This window comes from Falco biarmicus, chromosome 4 (assembly GCF_023638135.1).
Source record: "Falco biarmicus isolate bFalBia1 chromosome 4, bFalBia1.pri, whole genome shotgun sequence".
Taxonomy (NCBI): Eukaryota; Metazoa; Chordata; class Aves; order Falconiformes; family Falconidae; genus Falco; species Falco biarmicus.
This window is the reverse complement of record NC_079291.1, coordinates 107,917,646-107,940,746: the sequence shown is the minus strand read 5'-3', so window position 1 is coordinate 107,940,746 and position 23,101 is coordinate 107,917,646. Positions and strand designations below refer to the sequence as shown.

Here is a 23,101-nt window from a genome sequence, read left to right as displayed (position 1 = left end):
GCCCACAGTCTCACTTTTCATTTCTTCACAGCACAAGAGTGATGGCTGCGCTATCCTGTTCCCCATCCCCACCGCCACCAGGCACTGGGGCTCCATCCTGCACACCAGCATGAGGGACCCCACACACGAGGGGCCACCAGAACCTTTCACCAACGGGTGCAGGGACAGCCCCCAGCGCCGTCAACCACTGCAGGACTCCGCTGGCCGCAGGGCTTTCCACAACCCTGAAAAACTCACCCCTTCAAGACTTTCTAACGAGGATCTGGACGGTAGCACGGCAGCTGCTGCTCCCTCAGGCAGGCTTACGCCCCCCCGGCCCATGACGCAGCATCCAGCGACGCAACCACCGCCTGAAATAGCACAACCGCAAGCACAGGAAATAAAATGGTCGCGGCGCTTCCTCGCCCCTGCTGCTCGCCATCCCCGGTGGGAGGGGGCCGTGTGGACACTCACCATCGAGCAGATGCCTTACATCTCATTTTTCCTCTGTCCGTAACACAATGCTGCACTTAACGCGCCAGAGCCGAGAATGAAAACCGCTCTGGGATGCCCATGAGGGGCTCCCCCTCCCAGACACCCCCTGGCCCCTAAATCCTCTCCAGTGCCAGTGATTACCCACCTGCCTGCATTTAAGGACTCGTTGAAGATTGGATGTAAAAAATGCACTGTAAGTGGTTGACTGTGGCACACATGGATCATGATTAGCCCTTTACAACCGTTAAAACAATTAGCGAGGCCAGCCCGGGGAGGGGGGAGCGTTGATGCTGTAGGTGCTTGCAAGGGAGCGGCGAGCAGGGCTCTGCCCTCGGCTGACAGCTAAGCCCCATCGGCATGGGATGGACGGTGCCCACACGTCCCCATCCAAACGGCTGATTCTCCCAGTTTAACTCTTGGAGGTGGATAATGAGGTATTGGTCACATAGGAAGCATTTCCTTACTGAGAGGGTGGTCAAACCCTGGAACAGGCTTCCTGGGGAAGCGTTCGATGCCCCAAACGTGTCCGTGTTCAAGAGGCATTTGGACAATGCCCTGAATAATTTGCTTTAACTTTTGGTCAGCCCTGAATTGGCCAGGCACTTGGACTAGATGATCGATGTAGGCCCCTTCCAACTGAAATACCTTATCCTCTCCTCTCCTCTCCTGCCCTATCCTATTTTCTGTTCTATTCTATTTTCTATTCTATTTTCCATTCTATTCTAAATCTACTCCATTCTAAAATTTTCTGTTCTATTCTGAGAGGTCCGAGAGCCATCATCTTTATTTGTATCACTCTTCACTTTTGAAATAAAAAAGCTCATTTATCGTAAGACCCCTTTAAAGGGTCTTTATAAATACCATTAAGCCCCCCCCCCCTCGGGCACCTATTCCAGCAGGTGGTGGATAATGCAGCACCCGCAGGGGTGCGCTTAGGTGCAAAGACCCACTTTGCAGCAAGGAGCTGGTGTCATCCTCCACGCTCGGTCCCCTGAGACCTTTTTCTGGGTCACGAACAGGAAACCTTCAGGCGATGCATGACAAGCCTACCCCCACCCCCACACCCCCCCAAGGAAGAGGGGACCCCTGGTGATACATGTCAGCAGCATCCCCCATGCTCAGGGCTGCGCTGCTGGCGAAGAGCAGCCTGCGGTATTGCTCCAGCCGGCGCAGGCCGGCGATCTGCATGCGGGTAATCGGTGACTAAAAAACGTGAACTATTTTATTAGCACGTTACAACGGTCCCTGTGACACAGCGCGTTACAGGACATACCTGCTGAATGTATAAAGTCACGTGTGAAAGGCTCTTCAGGAGTAAGCCCAGGCAATACCTGGTCATTCTGCAGGATCACAGATTCCAGTCAGTTTAACTCTTTGGAAGAGGAATTAATTCATTCAAAATGCACCCGATTTCCTGCAGGAAGCTACTTGGGATAGGAGGGAAGCCAGGCAGCCCGGGCCGAGGGTGCAGATTCACAGCGTAGCACTCACACCACCCCCGGCCTACCAGTCCCCGCTCAGGCGAGCACCCGCTGCTGCACCACCCTGTCGCTGTGCTGCACGCACCCACTGCAGAGGGCAATAAATACACCTGACGTTGCTTCTGGGTTTGACAGCGATGTTCCCAGGCAGGGAACCAGGCAACTCTGGTACCTGTAAGATGTCCCCACCGCTACTTCTGCTAGCATCTACCAACAGCTGAAGGCTTGTCCCCCTCCCACCCCGGCGTAGCTTCGGCCCAGGGAGGCGGGCTTCAGCCTCTGCAGGGCAATGGCAGGGGTTTCAACAGGCCACAAAAAAATACATGCTCCGGGTCAAGTACGCGTGTGTCATGCAAGCCAAACTTCTGCGCCATGATTTCCAGAAAACATGAATGTGGCACCCTGCATTTGGGCCAATGAACTAGTCAATTTGCTGTGCTTTCACATCCCAGTTTTAGTTGTACTTTGGCTGCCCACAAAAATCTTGCTGGCACACTTACATTGAGGAAAGAAGTCAGTACACTCGCGGCAGGCAGCACATCTCTCATGCATGTTTCTTTTTGTCGATATTGTTTATCCCACGCCAGGGACCAGATTATGCTAGAAAAGTGAACCTGCTGGAAAGAGGGCAACTGGTGCCTTGAACCTTCACCAGAACAAGAGGTTGGGTATTTCCAGAACAGAGAAGCTCTAGCATGGGGCAAATAATGCGGCATCAGTGCAGGGCAGGAAGGGAGACAATCCCACCAGAGCTCGACAGCGGGATCCCCCAGATAGCTGCTGTGACACCAGCTCCTCTCCAGCTTGTTTGACTTTGGGAGGAGAGAGGAAGACCGACTGCTGTCATTTGCATGAAAGACAGCTGTGCTGCTGCACACTGCATCGACACCCCGCGCGCAGAGCTGCAACGGAGACGCAACACAAGATCAAAACCACTCAGGGCAAGCCTGCTTTGAACGTGCGTCAGGCACTCGAGTAAACAGATGAACAGTCAGAGAGAAACAGCAGACGAGGGCATGCCCAGGCAAAAAAGCTCTCCTGCTACAAACCAAGGTACAAATTTATAACTCCTCATGTTATGTGAGTACGATCCACGATATAGAGAAAACTGCATAATGCAACCATGTATTCTCAGCTATGAGGAGCCGAGAGACAGGCATTGTCGATCATCTTGTATTTCAAACCCTGCGAGCACGTGCGGTTGGCCTTGTTCTTCTTTAAACAACTGCGTGTGTTATTTGTCTTACTTGCATCTTATTAACCATCTTGCATTTAAGCGTGGCCATGTGAAGCAGCTGCACAAAATAAAAGAGGACAAAGCATCACTCCGATCAAGTGCGGCATCCCCCGACAGCAGCAGCGTGTAACCGTTGTGTCTTCCTGCTCCGTTTTTTGGGAGGACATCATGTAGTCTGCTAACTCAATCACTTCATTTGGGCATAGGAAAACTTTTATTTACAACATGTTAATTAAAAAAATATTTGACAAAAAAGGCATACAGTATTTTATACTAAAAGAATAAAGATTTTTATTAAGCACTGTAAGTTGCATTCAATAGCCTTCAAATACACCACACCACAATCCATCTACAACCAATCAAACCCAACAGTAGTTCATTCTTGCACAATCCATGAGTTGGGGCAGAACTCCCTTCAACTTACATTAAGATACCTACTTAGCTCTTGCGGGCAGGGAATGGGGAATTACACCTCATTTCTGATCACTAATGTGTGATGAAGAGCATCAGGAGAATTATATGAAAACGAATATAAAGAAATGATTCTGATTTTGAAGTACATTAAGTTTGGAAACACTAACAAAAACATCAAAATGATACAGGTATATTTGCTTATACTAAATTCTTGATGGGAAAGTTCTCAAGAACAAGCCATTTGTCTCCTGCTACAGAAGGGGGGTACTTTTTTTTTTTTTGAAGATCAAAGCTTTTTTTTTGTTTTTCACAGAATTTCATATTTGCTAATATGAAGGCATAAAACAGCAACAGAGAACAATAATGCATACAGCAATGAGTACACCAGGGTAACGTTGATATTCAAAACGGCTAGATAATTTTTTTTTTTTTAAGTTTTAGAATAAATGCAACAGAGGTCAATAATCACAAAATTTTAAGGTTAGAGCAAGATCAGTCAATGACTAAACATAGTTAACATCTTTTATAGGACTATTACTGATTATTAGCTTTTTGTTTTGCAAATGGGCACAGTACTTGTAAGAATGGAAGAAAGAGGACAATAACATGCATAATATTAACTACACACTTTAAAAATTATGAACCATGCAGAAGTTTAGCTCAAATAGTAGTACTAATGGTCTACGTCTGATTCAAAACCACATAGTTCATTGATCACGGATGCATGGTATTAGTCACAAAAAGTTTCAGAACACATTGTGTTTATTTTGAAAGGTCATTTGCATCTTCTATGATTTCAAGTTTATCTCCATTTAACTTGCTTGTAAAGTATGTATGATGTATATTTAAAATCAGCAGAACTGCAATATTACTCTATAATTTTTAGTTTCGATAGTTTGCACATTTTAACACAAAAGAACCACATCAACGGTGATGAAATTTAAGAAAGAAAAAACTGTGGTTGTGCCTTTTTCCCCCCATAATCATGAAATCAAAGCCTTAAAGAAAGCTTTATTGTGACACAGTAATGCAAAATCAAATATAATGGCATACATATGGTGCCAAGTACTAAAAATTATATTTTAAGCTATATATACTTAAAGACTGCCAAAATTTGTTTTCTTTATATTTCAAAAAACAAAACTACAAGCTTTTGTCATAACCAGTTTAAACTTTATGTATACTTCATTTTAAGTGCGGGAGTCAAATGCTCTTCATTCTCTTTCTTTTTTGTTTTATTGTAGCATTTTGACTACAACTGGTTAAAACTAAAAATGTGTTGTTTAAATCTCTGACATCAAAGAGGGATCCGAATTTCCAAAGTCCTCATTTTTCTCTTACGGAAAGGAAAAAATGTACGTAACTGTAGGCTCTCTTTCTTTCCAGATATTCCTAATCCTGACCCTTCCCAACATCCTTCACCCTCTATAAAAAATAAGTTTACTCTTCTTTTTTTAAGACAGTGGCCTCAAGAGTATCATCTTTATGGCAAACACTGTCTGCATTTAGTGCATTTAAGTGAGGATTTGTATTGCACATTTTAGAGTCATTACTCAAGGCACTTTCAGACTGATTGGAAGCCCTGATGTCTCCTGTATTCCCATTCATCTGGGAAGCTGGTTTTTCCTCATTCACAACTCCATTTTCAGCCAGGGATCCATCTGAAGACACAAGTGAGGATTTAGATTCCTCTGATTTTGACTTAAGTTCTTTGGCTACTTCTTCTGCTGAAGCAGCATAAGGAGGTTTGCCCTATTTTTTAAAAAAAGAAGAAAATTACTGAAGAACCACTGCTATATATTTACAATCTGTTACAATGACACTATTAATAGGCAGCATGCAGTGTGCAAAAGTATCACAAGTGGATACCAAGTACTATGTACTGCTGAGATATGAAGTGGCGTAGAAAATAAAACTAAACAGCACAGCACAGATGAGAAAGAGTTTTCATTATTTCTTAGTGCCTTCTAGCCATGCCTTCCGATGCTCCTGTGGTAAAATGCCCTTTTCTAATTTTGATGCTTCAGTTATTTCACAATGTAAGAGCTACAGAAATGTCTGGAAACACCAAACTGAGAATCAATATACAGCTTAACTCTGCTTCTTGGTTCATATATGTTGTAATTTAATTATATGATTACATGTTATTCAAATACAAACCAAAACTTATTTCAGACAATTTTTAAAGAAGTGCAAAAGTACCATGCAATATTATCTATACTAGTCTATATGCTTCTGCAATTAGGAAAGTGACTTCATATGAAAAGCATGTAGTACAATCTTACAAGACTGAATATAGCAATAAAAAACAGATTTATGCAGCATTAGGACATATTTAGTTCTTAAGTATCTGCAACAATGAACCTCAGTGTTCCAGAAGTATAATAGGCTTTAAACAACAAAACAAAATAAGTAGGTTGGGCTGCTGAGAAGCAACATACTTCTCTGTCACGCTGTTAAAAGTCCTAAGAAATGACTTCAGACATGGACATCTTTATACACCTCAAACAATAACAAACAGTTTCAGAGTGTAATAATCTTAACCTTTACCTACTAGAAACAGCATGGCTAGCGCTTTTCTGAATTACTGAAAGATTATCCAGGTGAGTAAGAACTCTCTAGCATCAGGATCACAAACTTCGTTATTCAGAAAATCACAAAGAATTCTGCAGTAACATTGCATAGGTATATGACTGGCACATGAGAATGAAGAGTATTTATCCCATGTGTCTAAATGTACTTCTTCACAGGCCTCACAAAGCGTTAAGTTTTAGATGAAATACATAGTTTTGTTTCTTTCCAGACCAAGAGTGCAAGGTCACACCTTGGGAAAAAACAGGTCTGCCTTTTATGTTTGATACATACAAATGGCTTATTTCAGTAAGGTTCTCTGACCTTTCTTTGTGTCGCCTCATAAAGAGTATCAGTACAGGGAGGATCTTACAGGGAGACACACGTCTGAACCTGGCCTTGCATAGGCACTTTTTCCTTAACTGCCCAGGTTTGTAAGACAGGGAAGTACACTGTTGCCATTTAGTCTTAACAGGGTATCAAAATCTACTCCTGCATTAACTTTCCCAAGTTCTACCTGCCACATGGCACTTCAATTCACGTTTTTTCTTTTCCTGTTAAAGGAACACGTTCTATAGTGACTCAACGACCGTAAAATCCAGTCAGCTCAGAACCAGTCAATAGAAAATGCCATTTATCTTCTCCCCATCACAGGCACAATTTTAGACCCAGATTCTTCTGATCACAAGTATTTACCATCCAAACTACATATCATTAATAAAACGTGACTAACCAAACTTGCTGTCTGTCAAGACTGCCTACCATCCACCTACAGGGATTATCTGAGCTACATTTACATATGTAAACCTGTAGTAAGCCCAGAATATTTGGAAGCTCCTTTTCAGGGCTTCCTTTATTCCATCGGTTAAGGTACTTGGAAATTAGGTACTATATATTTAAAGTAAAAGATGTAAAGTTTCAAATACATAGGTACATGTGTAGACATATATAATGTGTGTACACAGAAATTTAACAAGGAGGAGAAATATTTTAATTTTTACACCTAGAACACAGCAAGTTTTACTTAAAGTTAATAGTTGGCTTCATTATTCACTGGAGAACGTTCCTTCTCTTACTGCCTGATATCTGCAAACATCCCCCTGCTCTTCTATACTAATGTCTCCATGACAAATTGCACATCCATATAATATATTTATTGTGCAAGTTTTCCACTTATTTACTACCCATCCATCCTTTACCATTGGGACTTGCATCAACATTCAAAACTGCATAGCAGCAAGAACAACGGAAAAGGGAAGAAAACATAACTCTGAAGCAACTGGCATTTAACATGAAACAGTAGTTTGCTTCAGCTGTATTTTAAGGATCCATGGAAAAGCCAAAACCCACGATCCACAGTCGCTTCATACGCTGTTATCAAAAATGAAACTGTGTGCTCATAGAGGCAAAGACTGGTCTGTTATTTCCTAAAAGTCTAGAGTAAGTTCTTACATTTGGAGTCATCCAGCAGCAAAGATCCTTCTACTGCTACTAATTTTTCTTCGTGAGGTTGGACTATGGTCCCAGAAAAGAAACTGGGAAAGAGTGGAGGCGGGAACAGAAATGGCTAATTTGTCTCAGCTTTGTATTTCTCCCACTTTCCTAAATTTTCTTCTACTCCTACGGCTGGTTAGAGCTGTGTAGGCACAGCCTTCATATCAACATACATTCTTCCATGTCTGTCCAAGTCTGTTTATAATTGAGATGCAACACTAGCCTGTCATCCATCACTGGCTTTGCAGCTTACAGCTTCAACATGTAGGCAAGATCACTGTAAGAAAAACTCATCTTTCAAAGTTGTGCTTGTCAATATTAGCTGGTCTGGAAGTCCGTATCATACTAGCCTGTAAACTAGAGTGTTCTGAAGTCAGGCACATGGTTTTATTACCTGAATTGCTCCCTGGCTTTTATAACCTCTCCCATAGTACCTTCCGCCTCTTCCAAAAGTTCTTATCACTGGAGTGGAAATAACTCCTCTAGGACGCCTGTAAATTTTGAGGAAAAGGAAGAAAGAAAAAATACATATTAACTTTGTTTAAAACTACTTTACATTTTATTTTGCTGGATGATTTTGTTTTCCCTAGCTTTACTGTTTAGTGAATAACATTTACATTTCTTTAAAGAAGCAATACGGCTAACGAATTCAGAATTACAGGCTTCTATTGCCTGCAAGTGTATGAACCTAATGAACGTTTTGTTTTTGTTGCAATAAAATTACTATTTCTATATTTTACTTCTAGAGAAACAATAATGAGTACTTTCAAGTATTTGCAGAAACATTATCAAAGCATCAAATTATCCTTACAGTGCTTTAAAAACAAAGCTCAAAGTACCTTCACCTTAAAAAAATAGGCAAGCAATTTGAACCACTTATAAGGTCATTTCTCCCATTTAATAACACTTTCCTATATAAACATGCTAGACAGATGAAATCAGATAAAAGAAAGGAAGGCAAAATACAAAATTGCTTGTTTAGATGGGCGAATACAAAATTATCTAAGATCCTGAAGGAAAAAAGGAGGCTTCACCCGTATCTGACATGTAGCAATTTATCAAGTTGGGATGCTTTCAAATGGAGGCTTCCAACCAGGACACATCAGGTGGTGGCTTTTTGATTTGATTCAGTAAAGATTAGATCAGATCAAAACAAACTTCCAGTCAGTTAAAACTATTTTAATTCCATCGATTGCAGAAACAACTTCCTATCATTATGTCAAGGACTACTTCTTAACTAGACATTATTTTTCTTTTCTGTACTAGAAATACACAATTGCTCTACTTCTCCTCCAAATCCTGCCCGATACCAGGAGATCCCGGCATGAAGATGGACCCCCCTAAAGCTGGCACAGAACAGCCGGGTGCTGCTCAGGTCCAGGCCTGCATCCAGCCCAGTTTCTAAGCTGTGTGGGCTGAAACGACCCAGTTTGCCATTCTGGCAACAAAAGACAGCTGCAATTCAACTGTATCTCATTTTCCATCTACTTGACAATTCCCCTATGCCAGCAAGGTCTCTGTGAGCTGTACAAAAGCCACCTGAAGAGGAGATGCTCTGCTCCCACCTCCGCTGCTGCTGTGCTGCAAAAACTAAGTTATGCTGGACTGACTCAGTGGACAAGCACTGATCTGTGCCACACAAGGCTTTTCACACACACTGCAAATGCCCACATTAAATAAGAAGAAATTAAATACTGGGATTTAAAAGCAACAGCAAAGAATAAATAGGTAGGAACTGTGGTTTATATCCAAGTCACTCTCACTGCATTCTTTCCAAAGATTTAAATTAGACTTATCTATTCCATTTGCTGGTTTTTTTACAAAGTAAAAGTGTGCCCTTCCAAGAGTTGAGTAAGATCTCTCCTACTCGGAAAAATCACACTAAATCTATTAGTGGATCAAAGCCAATAAAAAGCAGCTAGTATAATTTTACATGCTAAGAACAACATCCAAGTTTACTGTTACACAGAGACATGAGACAATGGTGTAAACAAGCCTGACATGATCCCCTCTGCTGAAACAGATTAAAAAATGAAACAGAGGTCTGCAGGACTAGGTGATTAGTTGCACACAATGTACGGTGGAGCTTCCTAGTGGTGTTCTTCAGTAGGAAAGAGCACCTGCCAACACGGACCCCAGTCTTTAAAATGCCTGTCTTTACACTGAACACTAACATCACTGTTTTCCTAGTCGGTTTTATTTTTAGTATCAACCGACACAACAAACAGATAAGCTGGCAGCAGTAGTTTTCCCCTCTTTGCCTAATTCTACTAACTCTACATGTGAGGATTTAACATCAGTGATGATTTTGATGGAGACAGAAAGATCTGGCATTGACGGTTTTCCTATTTTTTTTTGGTAACAACTTGCTCCCAAACCTAACTGCCCAAAGACAGTACCTCTGACAAAAAGGAAATGTCAGATATTTTAGTTCCTAACTCAAAACCTACTTTGGAGAATAGTATTTAGTGTCGTAAAGGTATTTAATGGAGCAACACCACCCTTTTAGTGATTTAACCGCTTCCCAGATAAGGAAGACTCTCAGTTTAGGACCGGTCAGTGTTAGCTGCTGGCGACTGCATAAATTCATGTACTTGCTTCTTCAGAAAATGGAGGAACTGCGATTCTGTGCAGGACGCCAATGTTACACACAAATGTAAGCCAGGTCGGAGCCTGAAGGTGCCTCCAGATCATCACTCAGGGTGCCTCACTCAGACAGTAGTTTTTGAGTATGACACCATAAATTATCCAGACATTTTCCGCAAACAGTACTGCAGCCAGTGCATTTAGCTGAAGAAAAGTAATAAGCTCTACAGCAAGCCAGATTCTTCTGGTTGTGGAGCCTCACGAAAAACCAAACTTAGGACCACACCCATACCTAACTTAAATGGTGAAAAGTGTTATTTCATCCACTGAAACTCAGAAGTAAGATTAAAATACCCAAAGGAGCCCGGTGCCTCATCACGCAGCTTACTCCCCTGGTCTCCAGCTGCTGTCCTGGGACAGCACAGGACCCATGGACCCCACCAGGCTGCAGTTAGCTGACAGCTGTCTGAAGCGTCTAAACCAACACTAGATGCTTACATTTTGGCAACTGAACCTCATTCTAAAGAATATGCTCCCACCTAAATGTACTCCCCTGAAGGTGCCAGCTCTGCTCTTACACCAATGTTGTTTTCTGCTGCTGAACTTCATAATCTTTGTTTCTTCTGGTTTTACCTCTCCCTGCGCCCACACCAGCAGCTCTCGCTTCTCCCCCTGCTCACATTCTCCCAGGGCTTCAGATCCAACCATTTCTTCACTGAGTCCAAGACAAGCATGCCAACAGCTCTTGCTGACTTTAGCAGTATACTCTATAGGTATATGTTTGATTAAATTAATGAATAGAGAGGAATTCAGGCAGTTCAGACTTATTCTTTCAGACTCCTGCTTCCTTGCTCAAGATGGCTTAAATACACCTACTTTACTCCATTCCTTTAATATAGTTAAAGACAGACATAATATATAAATCACATTACTTAGAGACTGTCTTCTGTAATAGATACAGACAGTTCTGTAGGGCACAGAACAATTAAGCCTATGGAAAAAAAACCAACCTTAAAAGTAAAGGACTAGATATTTTTATAACAAAGTATTTCTTTTTCAGAAATGTTGTGCACCTGTAATTTCAGCTGTGGTGAAATGAAGTGGAAGAGCTGAAGAAATTAATATTCTTTTAAGCACATCTCCCATCGTGACTGTAGCAGAGAACTCTTAAACCTATAAATGTCTTTCAGGTGTTTTCTGCTTCACAGAAGAATTACACAATGAAGTTATAAAAAAATTTATCATACTTCTTAACAACTGTTCGACCATGACAAAAAGTAATTGAGTGCTGTGGTATTTTTCATCAAGTATAATGTATTTATTGATTTCATGTCAGAGAAAGCCCCCAAGTCGTTTCCTCATGCCAAACAATCCAGTGTGCATATGTAGATCTATATATCAGAGTATGAATTTTATCTGCACATAAAAATGCTTATACTCATCTGAGTAACTGATTAAAAACATCTTAAAAGAAGGAAAATGCTTTTCTTGAATACATAATGTGCATAATTTACCTGATGTGCCCTAAAATGTGTTGTATGCAGTTTCTAATGCCTCCAACTTTTCCATGTTTTTTCCACTTTTTTCCCCAATCATTAAGTTACATATGAAAAGTACCTTCTGCAAGATCGCACTTACCCTCTCGCTGGTCCTCCCACAGAAACAACCTGCAGAGGAAATGGCCCTCTACCCCCTCGTCCACGTCTGCTTCCAGCCCAATGGCCGACTACAGTGCCGGCAATTTCAAGTTTCCCTCCCTGAGAAGGAATAGGTTGGACTCCTGCACATAAAAAGCAAAACCAAACCTTGATCTTCACAATCTTAACATTAAAGTTACAAATGAATGGACAACTTGTTTGCCCACGTTTTCTTGCACATATAGTCTCCTCTTTTGATACTGGGAGATTATTTCTCATTTTGTGGTCTTTCAGAAGTATTACAACTCCAAGAGTCTTTCTTTTCCCCCTTTTTTTTAAATATATGAATTCTGCAGAAAAAATGATCTTGCAAGAGTACTTCAGCTTCAGTAATTGAAAATATACTTTAGATAAGCATTAAGAAACTGAAGTGAAATTTTACAAACTATCTGAAGATTACTTTTTTCCTGCATTCCTAATGAAGAAGTAATTTTTGCAGATTTAAAGGCACTTTTCAGTGAACACCAAACATCAGCATGAAACACACAGATTATAACTGCTATAAACAACTTACTAGGCAGAATTACTTGTACTAAGTTGTTATAAAAATATTATAGCATTTAAACTGATCTGCGTGTGAAAGGTAGGCTTATCCTTCCCTTACCATGAAAGCAGCTAAAATTACAATTGTCTAAAATGGGAATTTATATTCTACTCAGGTTGCTCATATCTTTACACCTGTGTTTTGCCCTTAAAAATCAACTCTGGGGCATAACATACGTATTTGAAGAAATCTAGTAGAATGCAACTGAGCCACGTTACTGGTAAGACCATCAGAACTTACACAAAACACAGCATTTATGCAGCCACGATTAGTCTTCAAATGTTAATACACTGGGAACTAAACTACTGATAAAGTCAAAACGGTTCATACTTCCCTGTACAAGTCTTTCAGCTTCAAATGCATTTTGTTTACAAGGGTAAAGTTATTCACACAACGAAGCATTAGAGATATGTTTGCTCTTAGGATAAAAGCTCAGAGGCCAGAAAGAACAGCTAAATAACTGGAAAAATTTAACCCTAACAGGGGACTGGCATTAACGGGTTTCCATCGTCCCACCTTGTATGGGAGGTGAGCAACAGACACACAGGCAGGTAAGTAAATCTCACGCCTGTGTCCATGCTGACATTGGTGACAGCGAAGAACGAGTTAGCAGTAACACCCAAGTCAGTCAATTCTACATTGGGTCATTTTTGCAAAAAGCTCAACTGCCCCCAAATTTTAGAAAAGAACTGTTAATAGAGTCAGGCAAAAGTTCAGCTGATTATAGATTCCACCCTCGCATTTTGAAGCACAGGAGACAGACCGTCTCATTAGGTTTAAGGGCTATCTTGTGTTCGGGGGAGGGTTTCTAGGCGTGAGAGAGGCTGGCGCCGAGGGGGCTTGCGGCAGGGACCTGGGGGGAGCGCCTGGGAGAGCAGAGCGGACGGACGGACAGCAGCCTGGGCAGGCTCTAGAGAGGGACAGCTGAGACAGTTAGGGAGAAAGGGAGACCGGCAGTCAGTAGGAAAGCCTCAGACCAAACCGTAAAGTGAAGGAAGCTGTTGCCAGAAGCTCTAAGAAAAGGGTTTTGGGTATAATTACCGCCCTGAAACTTGCTAGTCCTGTTGCTGTCATTGCCAGAGAAGGCTCCGGAGTGTCCTGCTGCTGCCGCCACCCGGAAGGCCCGGTAAGCGCCTGTGGCTACTGTTTCCCCATAAGGGCCTCCGAAGCCATAGACTCCTGTTAGACCCAGGGTAAAGAAAGACAGGGGAAAAGCTGTGAGGGGGCCAGGCATCCGGGAAGACCCCTAGCAGAGATGCTGCTGCCTCCTTCCACTCTTCTGGAGTCAGCAGGGAGGGCTCCTGCAGGCGATGCTGCATGGGAGCAAGCCACTGCTGCCAAGAAAGCCCTGGCCAAAGATGTCCTGCTGCCTCAGCAAGCACAGGGTCTCTTATCCAAACAGCAGGCCTTTAACCTGGGCTTGGAACGGGCATCCCGACTTCTATGGCATAACGAGCATTGTAAAGGCTTGCAACAATTTTTTGGCAATGAGCTCTGATGGCTACAGTTGTGGCACCCCAGGAATGTCTTGCTCCCAAAGTCCAGTATCAATACACCTAATGGGCCTTGGTACCAGAGAGATTTTGAGAAAAGGAATAATTCTAGAAACAGCCTGGAACGGTTGCATCAGTATTTACACTCAAGGGTGCCAATGGTTAAATGACTGTAGCAAAATAGCGAGGGGTGGGGAGGAGGAAAGGTTGTCTTCGACCCTGACATTTAAACTGTGTCCATTAATTTAGGCGTTGTTAATACTGATAAATACAAAACTTTTGAAGCAATGTACAGTGCAAATAAGAGCCTTTTCACATCATCCAGTGTTGATCCATTCCTCTTTTTTCTGTTTCATACAATAGTGGTAAAAGTATTTTGATCTGGCACAGTTACTAAAAATCCTGATGGAAATATGCAGCAACACATCCCGTATTGCTAGGCTATGGCTAATGAAAGTAAAACCAAAATACAGTGATTGGCACATGACAACATATGCCAACCACTTGCTTTTATGTATTTTTCCTATGAAATGGAACAGGCAGATCAGTTCATAGTTTTGGGAACGTGAAACACAAGGTTATGCTTCACACCAACTATCTTCGCACCGCTATCCCAAGCACTTACCAGCAAAGCCTCTCCCCCTGCCCTGAGGTGGTGGGACTGGCCCAAAGTGTCGAGGATACATAGAAGCTGGATAGAAAGGCATGGCAGGTGGAGGTGGAAAAGGGAGAGGATGGTTCTGCCTGGAGAAATTTAATCCTTCTAAGATGCTCTGTCGCATCTTTTCAACCTTGGCTGCCTGCTCAGCCTATGAATAAAGAGAAGGTCACAAAGAGATGTTAAAATTCCGATTTCGATTGCATAAAGCTATATTTACACATCAAATTCAAAGAAGAAAGCAAAATAATAGAAGAGTAGATAACTACTGCAAACAAATTCCATAAAGCTAGCTAGAAAATCACAATAATCTGACTTGTATACCTACTAATACTTCAATGAAATTCAAATTGTTCACAAGAAAATCTTTAGGTATCGGTAGACATGAGTCTAAATACTGAGACAGTTTAGAAGTCAGTAACACAGACACAGTTAACAAGTTGGAAAGGGTTTTCCTGAAAGGAACTGAGAAACCTCTGTCTATAGTCTCCTGAACACTAAATGCAGCCTTTACTTTAAACAGAATAATCATAAACCTGGACTGCAAAATAAAGTCTACACAAACAGGCTAACAAGCCTGAGAGGCACCACAGCCATCATCAAAATTTAATCTGTGATCAGCTTCCCCTGAGTCAGAAATAAGAGGAGGCAAGCTGTTTTGTTAAGATTTCATACCTCTCAAAAAGTTTAAAAAAAGAGTTTTGGTCATTCAGTAAACTTGATTTTTATCAGTTTCCTGTTTTCATAGTTAGATAATAGCATCGCATGATTTGATTAGAACAAAAAAACCTAATTTATTTGTATTTTAAGATGATCATAAGAAATGCGAAAAGATTTTGAGCTTAAGGACTGCAAGAATGACTTCACAGTCTGTAAAGCAAGTTAGAAATCACAAATTTTCTTTCAGTGTAAAACCACTGCAGCTCAGTCCTTTGCGACAGTTTTGCTAGACTGACCCATTGAATCAGTTGCTCATTGCATTGCAATTGCATTCACGTTTCAGTTTCCGCAGAGAACAAAAAAGAAATTAAAATTTTAGCCATTTTACTTTTTCCAGATCTACCAAAATGCCCTCTCAATCATCAATAAGAGATAGAAGAGTAAACAGAGCTAAAAAATACCTATTAGCCACTCACCTCATGTTTCTCTTTTAAAAGTAGAGAGATGACACATGAAGCGAGTGACTGATAAACCAACCACATCTAACACTTCTGAAAATCTGGCACACTTTATACTCTGTCACACTTGTGAAACTACATACCTGACCATCACAGAGGTCAATGAGCGGAACTTTCTCCCGGCTTGCTTTGATGAGCTTGGTCTGGAATAATTTTCCATCAAAATACATCCACGGACAGCAGTGCTCCCATGGAATTGGCTGTCCACAAGCATCGTTTGCAAAAAGTGCCATATCGACACCACTCATAAATAAAGCAGACAGCTGAATTCCTCGGGGATCGAGATTCTCAATCTGTAATGAGATGTAATTCAAAGTTATTCCAATAGTTACATTTTCAAAACTCTTGAAAACAGAGTGGTTTTAAAAGGTCATCCAGACTTTTAATACGTGCCAGTTTGACTAGAAGAATGCACCAGAATCTAACGCCTGTATATGGAAACTGCAATATTCAGGAAGGCTGCTGTTCCCATCCATCCACTCCAGAGGTGAATGATAAAAGCAAAAAACTCTACTTAACAACAAAGCACAGGGAAATACTTCTAATATTTTAATGTTTTAACCCAACTCATTATCAAGAAGTCAGTAAAAAGTTTTAAATAAAGTATCTTTAATTTGCGGCATGTGGTGTCTAAAACACGTAAGATGCGTAATTTGGCTGCATTAAGATAATTGATAAATATGCAGTACAGAGTTTTTTGAACAATGCTAAACATATTACAGCAAGGAAAAGCTTTAAAGACACTCATAGGAAATTAGTAGTAGAAAATTTCATTAAAGAATTATTTCTGATAACCTTGTGCTTCTGGGAGATTTTGTAGAAAGTTTCAGGAATGAGCTCAATATTAGCAGTCAACTTTTCTTTCCCACGTATCACATTCCCCTTACAACTCCTTTCTAATGGATTTTCTATTAGCTTGATTCAAGATTTTGCTGTTAGAATGAGTCTCCTATTCATGAGGTAATGTTTATAATGCACGCAATAGTTTTGTTTAGGATGCAGGATAGATACACAAAGGTAGAATTAAATCTGAATAGTTGGTGGAAGCAAGAAGGATTTGGTTGCAGCAAGTATTTTTAGCTCTGGTATAAGAAAACATCACTACTAGCACTCCCTAAAATACTTCTGAAAGTATCAGCCCTTTCTTGGGAACATTTTCAAGACCTTGGTAATAAATTTTAAAATTAAACTACATTACCTTCCTTACGCATAAACAACCTTTAAGATCCAAAAGACTATTCAGATCATTTTGCAGATACACAGCTGGGTTCAAACTCAGCTGCTCGTTCTGTCTGACTCCAAGAAGCAGAGAAGCAACTGCTTCATAAGACGACAGTAACAACACTGCATGAAATACTGCATCTTTCAGTTAACCAACATATATTTTGGAAATGATCCATGTATATCTTCATGTATGATTTAAAAATTTTCTATTAAAAATACTGTATGCTGTTTATTACTTGCCTTGTCTCTGCCTTTCATTTTGTATTGGAATGGAAAAAAATATTTCATCTGGGAATTCCTTTCTTAGATGTCTAAGACCAGTAATTTTCACAGTGGGTTTTCCTCCTCTTTGCATCAACTCTGAAGACAGAGGCAAGACTTTTATAACTCTTACAGATACCTTAGGCAAAATCTTGACCCCAAAAGTTGTGTTGTGTTTTGCAAAAGGACACTGAATACTGAATGGCTGAGACACTGCTGTTCTTTGATGCATCTAGCCTTGCCTACCTAACAGTCATGTGAATTTCCACCAATACCCACAGGTACAATTACACAACTTCAGGAGAGCTTGGGGTAGATGCCTTGAGCCACAGTCTCATGATTGTCATGAGACTTTAAAAGGCTCTCTGCTATACTTTGCCAACTCCAATGTTTTGTCACCCCGGAATGAGCTACATACATTTCTTCTGAACATACAGGATAACTCATACTCAGTTTTCCGTTGGCAGAGGTTGGCCACATGCTTCCCTAAAAACAAAGTACTGCTCTTCATACAACGCAGAAAACTGTCATCTTCTTTGGACCCGAATCTCCAGGGTTCTGAAGGACCCAGTAAGCATGCAGGGCTTCCAACATGAACGTCTATGAAACACCTTGAAAAGGAGTTCCAGCAAACACCTGAATGATACTCCTGACAGACAGGATCTATGTTTAGGCTGCTTTTAAGGAATTAGCCACAACGAGTACTTGAAAATGCTGTTCTCGGGAATCTAATACGCTTATAATCCATGTCGGCAGCAATTCAGTCCTAAGTGCTGAAGCAAACAAGCAGTCTTGCATGAACTCATCAGGTGTTCATTACAACTGTCTTCATCCTGTGTTTTTTCACATCTGTTTCAGCAATGAGGGAAAGGCCAAATACATGTCTTCCTGTTAGAGTTTATTTATTTATTTTTCCTGTTGGCATTCATTCTTTGGTATATGGGAAGAGGATTTTGTTTTTCTAACTGCCATTTTGATTGCCAATACACAAATTCTCTACTTACTGTGTGACAAGTTCAAAGAGATTCTGAAGTGGATTCAGTTGTTTTCTTCCCTTTACATTTATTAGTACTCCTGTGGCTAAGTGCTGGGTTTCCACAAGCAGGTTGATTTGGTTTATAGATTGAGACTGAGAAGTCCTTGCCAGGGTGCTACACGCCAGAATGCAACCCCAATTCTGCTCATCACCCATGGAAGAGAAAGTGTCATTTGCTGGCTCTGAGAATGCTCTGCAGACTTGGGATCAGTAGCAAAATATTCCTTAGAAAAGCCTATCACCTGAAATCTGCGTGAGCTTAACTACTGTTTCTCGTGAGAAGAGCAGTGCTACGATTGCTGCTTTTGTCTGTGTGCCTCTGCAGTGTGTACCTGAGAATATGAACAGACTTGGGAAACATGTTCCTCCTTCTCCTTGCTGATTTAGCTAAGGACAGTGCACATCCAGGCACTGCTAGGAATAGACTTAGAGTGTGACTTCAGCCCTACAGTACCTGGAAGACCATCTAAAATGACTTTTAGATTGACACCTAAAACATGAGGTTGCATGTTTGACAGCTGGCTGTGTGACACCAGAGTGCCCAGGTGGCCAAGGGCTTCCTGGCTTGTGTCAGAAACTGTGTGGCCAGCAGGGCCAGGGCGGTGACCGTCCCCCTGCCCTCGGCACTGGTGAGGCCGCCCCTCCAACCCTGGGTTCAGTCCTGGGCCCCTCATGACAACAAAGACATTGAGGTGCTCGAGTGCACCCAAAGAAGAGCAACAGGGCTGGGGAAGGGGCTGGAGCACAAGTCTGATGAGAAGCGCTGAGAGCACTGGGGATGTTCAGCCTGGAGACAAGGGGGCTCAGGGGGACCTTCTCATTCTGCACAGCTGCCCGACAGGGGCTGTAGCAAGGTGGGGTCAGCCTGTTCCCCAACTGAGAAGCAACAGGATGAGAGGAAACGGCCTCAAGTTGTGCCAGGGGAGGTTTAGGTTGGAGATCAGGAAAAATCTCTTCACTGAAAGGGTGGTCAAGCACTGGAACAGGCTGCCCAGGGAGGTGATTGAGTCACCATCCCTGGGAGTATTTAAAAAACACATAGATGTGAGGCTTAGCAACATGGTTCAGTGGTGGGCTTGGCAGTCCCGGGTTAACAGTTGGACTTGATTTCAAAGGTCTTTTCCAACCTAAATGACTCTATGATGAAGAGGCAATCAGCATCTCACCTTCTTCGCTATGTTGATGATCAATGCAGGGAGGAGGTAAGACGGCTCACTTCCATTTGTGCATTCCCTATACATCCCAATACCACCCATAGCTTCCAGTTACCAAATACACTATTTGGCTTAAGATGTATTACGTAGAAAAAAGTATCTAAAATTATTTCTATTCAGAAAAATGTTTGCTTAAAAAAAAAAAAAAGACTAAATTCTGAACAAATTCTGAAAAGCAAACAAGGGTAAAGGCAAAAACCAAATTTGTGTATTTTAGCTCAAAGGCTAGAAGAGGAAATTTCACTGTGAGCATATGAAGGTTGAATTGATAAATCCCCTGGAGTAAGACGATGTTGCACAGATTGATAGGCATTCTGTATCTACAGTGAGGAAACCCCACTTAACAACTTCTTCAATTAGGTAGCAGTATTTACTCCATCTAATACTATCATATTAGGAAAAAATAGAAACTTTTGAGATCTTAACTTTTAAAAATCCTCAAAGTAATTATTTCTACGCTTCTGTGACTACTAATAAACTGTTTTCCCTTTTCTCTTCCTCCTGCTTTTTTCCATCCAAGATTATGCAAGTGTCTCTACATTTCTACATTTAGCTGCAAAATTATTTTGAATGCTGAATCATTAAAAAACATCCAGGTTAGTATTTACAAACAACCACACAATGAAGAAGTTTTTTTCTCTTTTCAATGGAGGAGGCACATTTGTTTCAAACTTCCAAGAGACAATGAATTAAGAAATTGTGAGAAAAGGTTCTTCAGTATAGAATATGTTTTAAGATTTTAGTTACCTATCCAACCAGTGAAACAGAACTGATTATCAATCTTTGCAACACTTTAAAATTCTAAGATTAATATTTTGGAATAACGATGATGATAATAATAATAATAATTATAATTTGAAAGTTTTTAGTGAGACAGGCACATACACATCACCCACCACCATTAACGTTAATGATCAGCTGGGAATAAATCTCTTAAATTATGAAAATTACAATTAAGAATTACCTTGAGTTCCTGAAGCTGGTCAGGTTCATAGAGCTTTGGAGACAACGCTTGGGCAAGAAAAGCATCAAGTTCCTGGCGACGAAGTATACGAACCCCTGGCCACTGTACCATATACCTACGGAGAAAGCCCATGATTATTCAGAAGCTTCCCTTAATATATAAATAAAATGGTATTTTATGTGATCAAAGTCACCAGAATGCAACAACAACAACAAAAAATATCTTTTTTTGTTGTCTAGACCTGAATAATTAAAAAGGCCAAGTCACTAAACAGATCTGAAGTTTGTATTTGTTTAAATTCATATGGAATTTGTGAATCAGTTGTGCAAACCCTGCTTCCAGTGAAGAAGGAGAGGACAGGCTGCCAAAATAGAATTTAAAACATAAGTGAATTCTGATACATCTAAGAAGAAAATAATATGGCTTACTGATCTTTGTAAAGATTAATGGTAAAAGGACTTTGTGAACATGTTTTCCAGATAACCTGTTCCTCAGAAATTATCGAGTTGGTGAATTTTATGCTCATCACATGTCACAGGAGTGAATGTGTCCAAAGGAAATGAGAAGCTCTGCTGTAAGATACCATTTGGACTGGGTTTTTTTGTATCCTTACTGTCGTATAAGGACACAAAGACTTTGCTCGCAAGGCAAGACGAAGTTCAACAGAAGTGAAGACAAATACACATTTATCACTCTCAAAAATGGCTTGAAATTTTTCATATGCAACATGTTAACCTTGGATTCTGCAGATTTATAAGCTAGTGATATTGAAATAATCACCCCTTTCCAAAAAGGTAAGCATCTCCCAAACCTCAGTCAATTTTCAATCTAAAAATTAAACAGGTAAATATTTTGGACCTTGTGACTTTCTCTTTGAAAAGCTGAAGCACAGAATTAATACTTTAACTGTTGGTTATCATCGTATCAACTAGAAGAACAATTCTAACACAGGGAATCTAACACATCACAGGCAGAGTATCATTCACATAAACTTGGCATCCCGACATGCTGCTATGCAGCTGTTCTCTGAAGAACTCTCTTTTGCTTTACAGCTTCATCAACACAGCCTCCACGACCCCAAATGTTATTTTTCAGCAAGTTGAAGCCCAAAGTATAGTAAGGGTAAACTAATTCAAATGCTACAGTGGCCTCTTATCAACACAAGATATTTTTATTTTCCTCCTCCCTTCAGTCCTCTAGAGACCGAAGAAAGAAACGCTGAATATACACCATGCTTTTAAGACTCCCAGCAGCAGTGTTTTAAGAAGAAAACAAACCCCTTGTCCTAATGATGTTGCAAATATGAATTAGCACTTTCTATACTCATGATTTAATACAAAGTTAAGTATGTCAGAAAGATTACACAGTAAAACCTTTCCTTCATTCTGTTTTACTTTAAGGTAACACTGACCTTAGTACACAACAGAGCACCATAAGATGAGTGGGCACGTTAGTTGGATTGAGCATTGCTGGTGTATCTGATCTCATACAGGCCAAAAATGCCCTCATTCTTCGGTTCTTGTCTTCTACTGCTTTTCCCAACCACAGCTTCTTCAGATTAGGACAGGTCCATTCCCTGAATGCAAGTGCTTCCACCAGCTCAGGGGTTTGAGGAGATTTTCCTTTGTAAGCAGCCCATTCTTTAATTATCACTGGTGAAACTATAAAATGGCAACAGTTAAAAGAAAATATTCTGAGTTAAAAAACAGCACGTATTTAAAACTTTGTATGCAAGAGATTTTTATCCAAAAAGCATCACTCTGAGACTGCGATAGATACCAGTGGTCTGGATTGCACTGCCAAATTGGTAAATCAAACTCTGTATTGGGAACACCTTTCAATTGTGATCACTCAGAAATTAAGTGCACGCAACCAAGTGTACACTAGGAATGTTATATTAATATTTTCAAATTAATCTACAACAAAGAACTACAGATATTTTTCTATAACAAACAGCATAATTTGAAAATGCATTTTCCCCCCAAAATATCTGTGTCATTGATCAAAACCCTACAGTGACAAATAAAAGCAGTACATAAATACAAATATATTCCATATGCAGTCTTTTAAGAACAATATGATCCTAGTGATTTTATTCAAATCAGATTTAAAACTTCCGTTATACTTGTTTGTAGTTGTTCAACTACTGCAATGGAATGAGATCTCAAATATGGGTGAGTTTCAGTGGGGTTTTTTTGCCTAAAAAATTTACTAAACATTACATAAGCCTCTCGATTTACTGCACTGCTTTATATAGACACATTAGTATTTTTATGTTTGCTAAGCTCCCTTTCATCCACATCGAAACAAAGACTGTCCAACTCTATATTGCTTCTAAATCATCTCCCTTTTTATGTTTGAAGGCAACCAAACCAGAACACAAGTTTTAGAAGAAAAAAAAAAAAAGTAAAAAAAAAAGTCAAGAGTGAGAAATGATACTTTTGGCCTTGGAATGACCCCAAGTTTGACACAGCTCAAAATTCGTTTGCACCCTTCTTAACTCAGAGCCCAGTTATGCAGCGTGGAAAGATTCAAGGAGCTTGTTAGTGAAGTTTCAGGTTACAGCCCAGAGAGA

At 40.6% G+C, this 23,101-nt stretch overlaps 2 protein-coding genes across 8 annotated transcripts in view; both read right to left on the bottom strand.

The window, feature by feature from the left end:
- Positions 1-588, bottom strand: part of PHF2 (PHD finger protein 2) — a 97,915-nt gene extending 97,327 nt beyond the window's left edge. Inside the window, exon 1 of one of the 4 annotated variants that reach the window (XR_008821411.1) lies at positions 238-588. The gene's annotated coding sequence lies outside the window, so the exon portion shown is untranslated. The remainder of the gene's footprint in view (positions 1-237) is intronic. The other 3 variants (XM_056335679.1, XM_056335677.1, XM_056335678.1) reach the window with 3 other exon arrangements.
- Positions 589-3,458: 2,870 nt separating this feature from the next.
- Positions 3,459-23,101, bottom strand: part of FAM120A (family with sequence similarity 120A) — a 56,048-nt gene continuing 36,405 nt past the window's right edge. For 3 of the 4 annotated variants that reach the window (XM_056335674.1, XM_056335673.1, XM_056335676.1), the window contains exons 11-18: positions 21,938-22,187; positions 20,527-20,641; positions 15,911-16,120; positions 14,617-14,800; positions 13,540-13,677; positions 11,896-12,037; positions 8,066-8,162; positions 3,459-5,358 (exon numbers count right to left, since the gene is read on the bottom strand). In XM_056335674.1, the coding sequence (XP_056191649.1) occupies positions 5,047-5,358; positions 8,066-8,162; positions 11,896-12,037; positions 13,540-13,677; positions 14,617-14,800; positions 15,911-16,120; positions 20,527-20,641; positions 21,938-22,187 (1,448 nt within the window). In that variant the 3' untranslated portion in view covers positions 3,459-5,046. The remainder of the gene's footprint in view (positions 5,359-8,065; positions 8,163-11,895; positions 12,038-13,539; positions 13,678-14,616; positions 14,801-15,910; positions 16,121-20,526; positions 20,642-21,937; positions 22,188-23,101) is intronic. The other variant, XM_056335675.1, reaches the window with a different exon arrangement.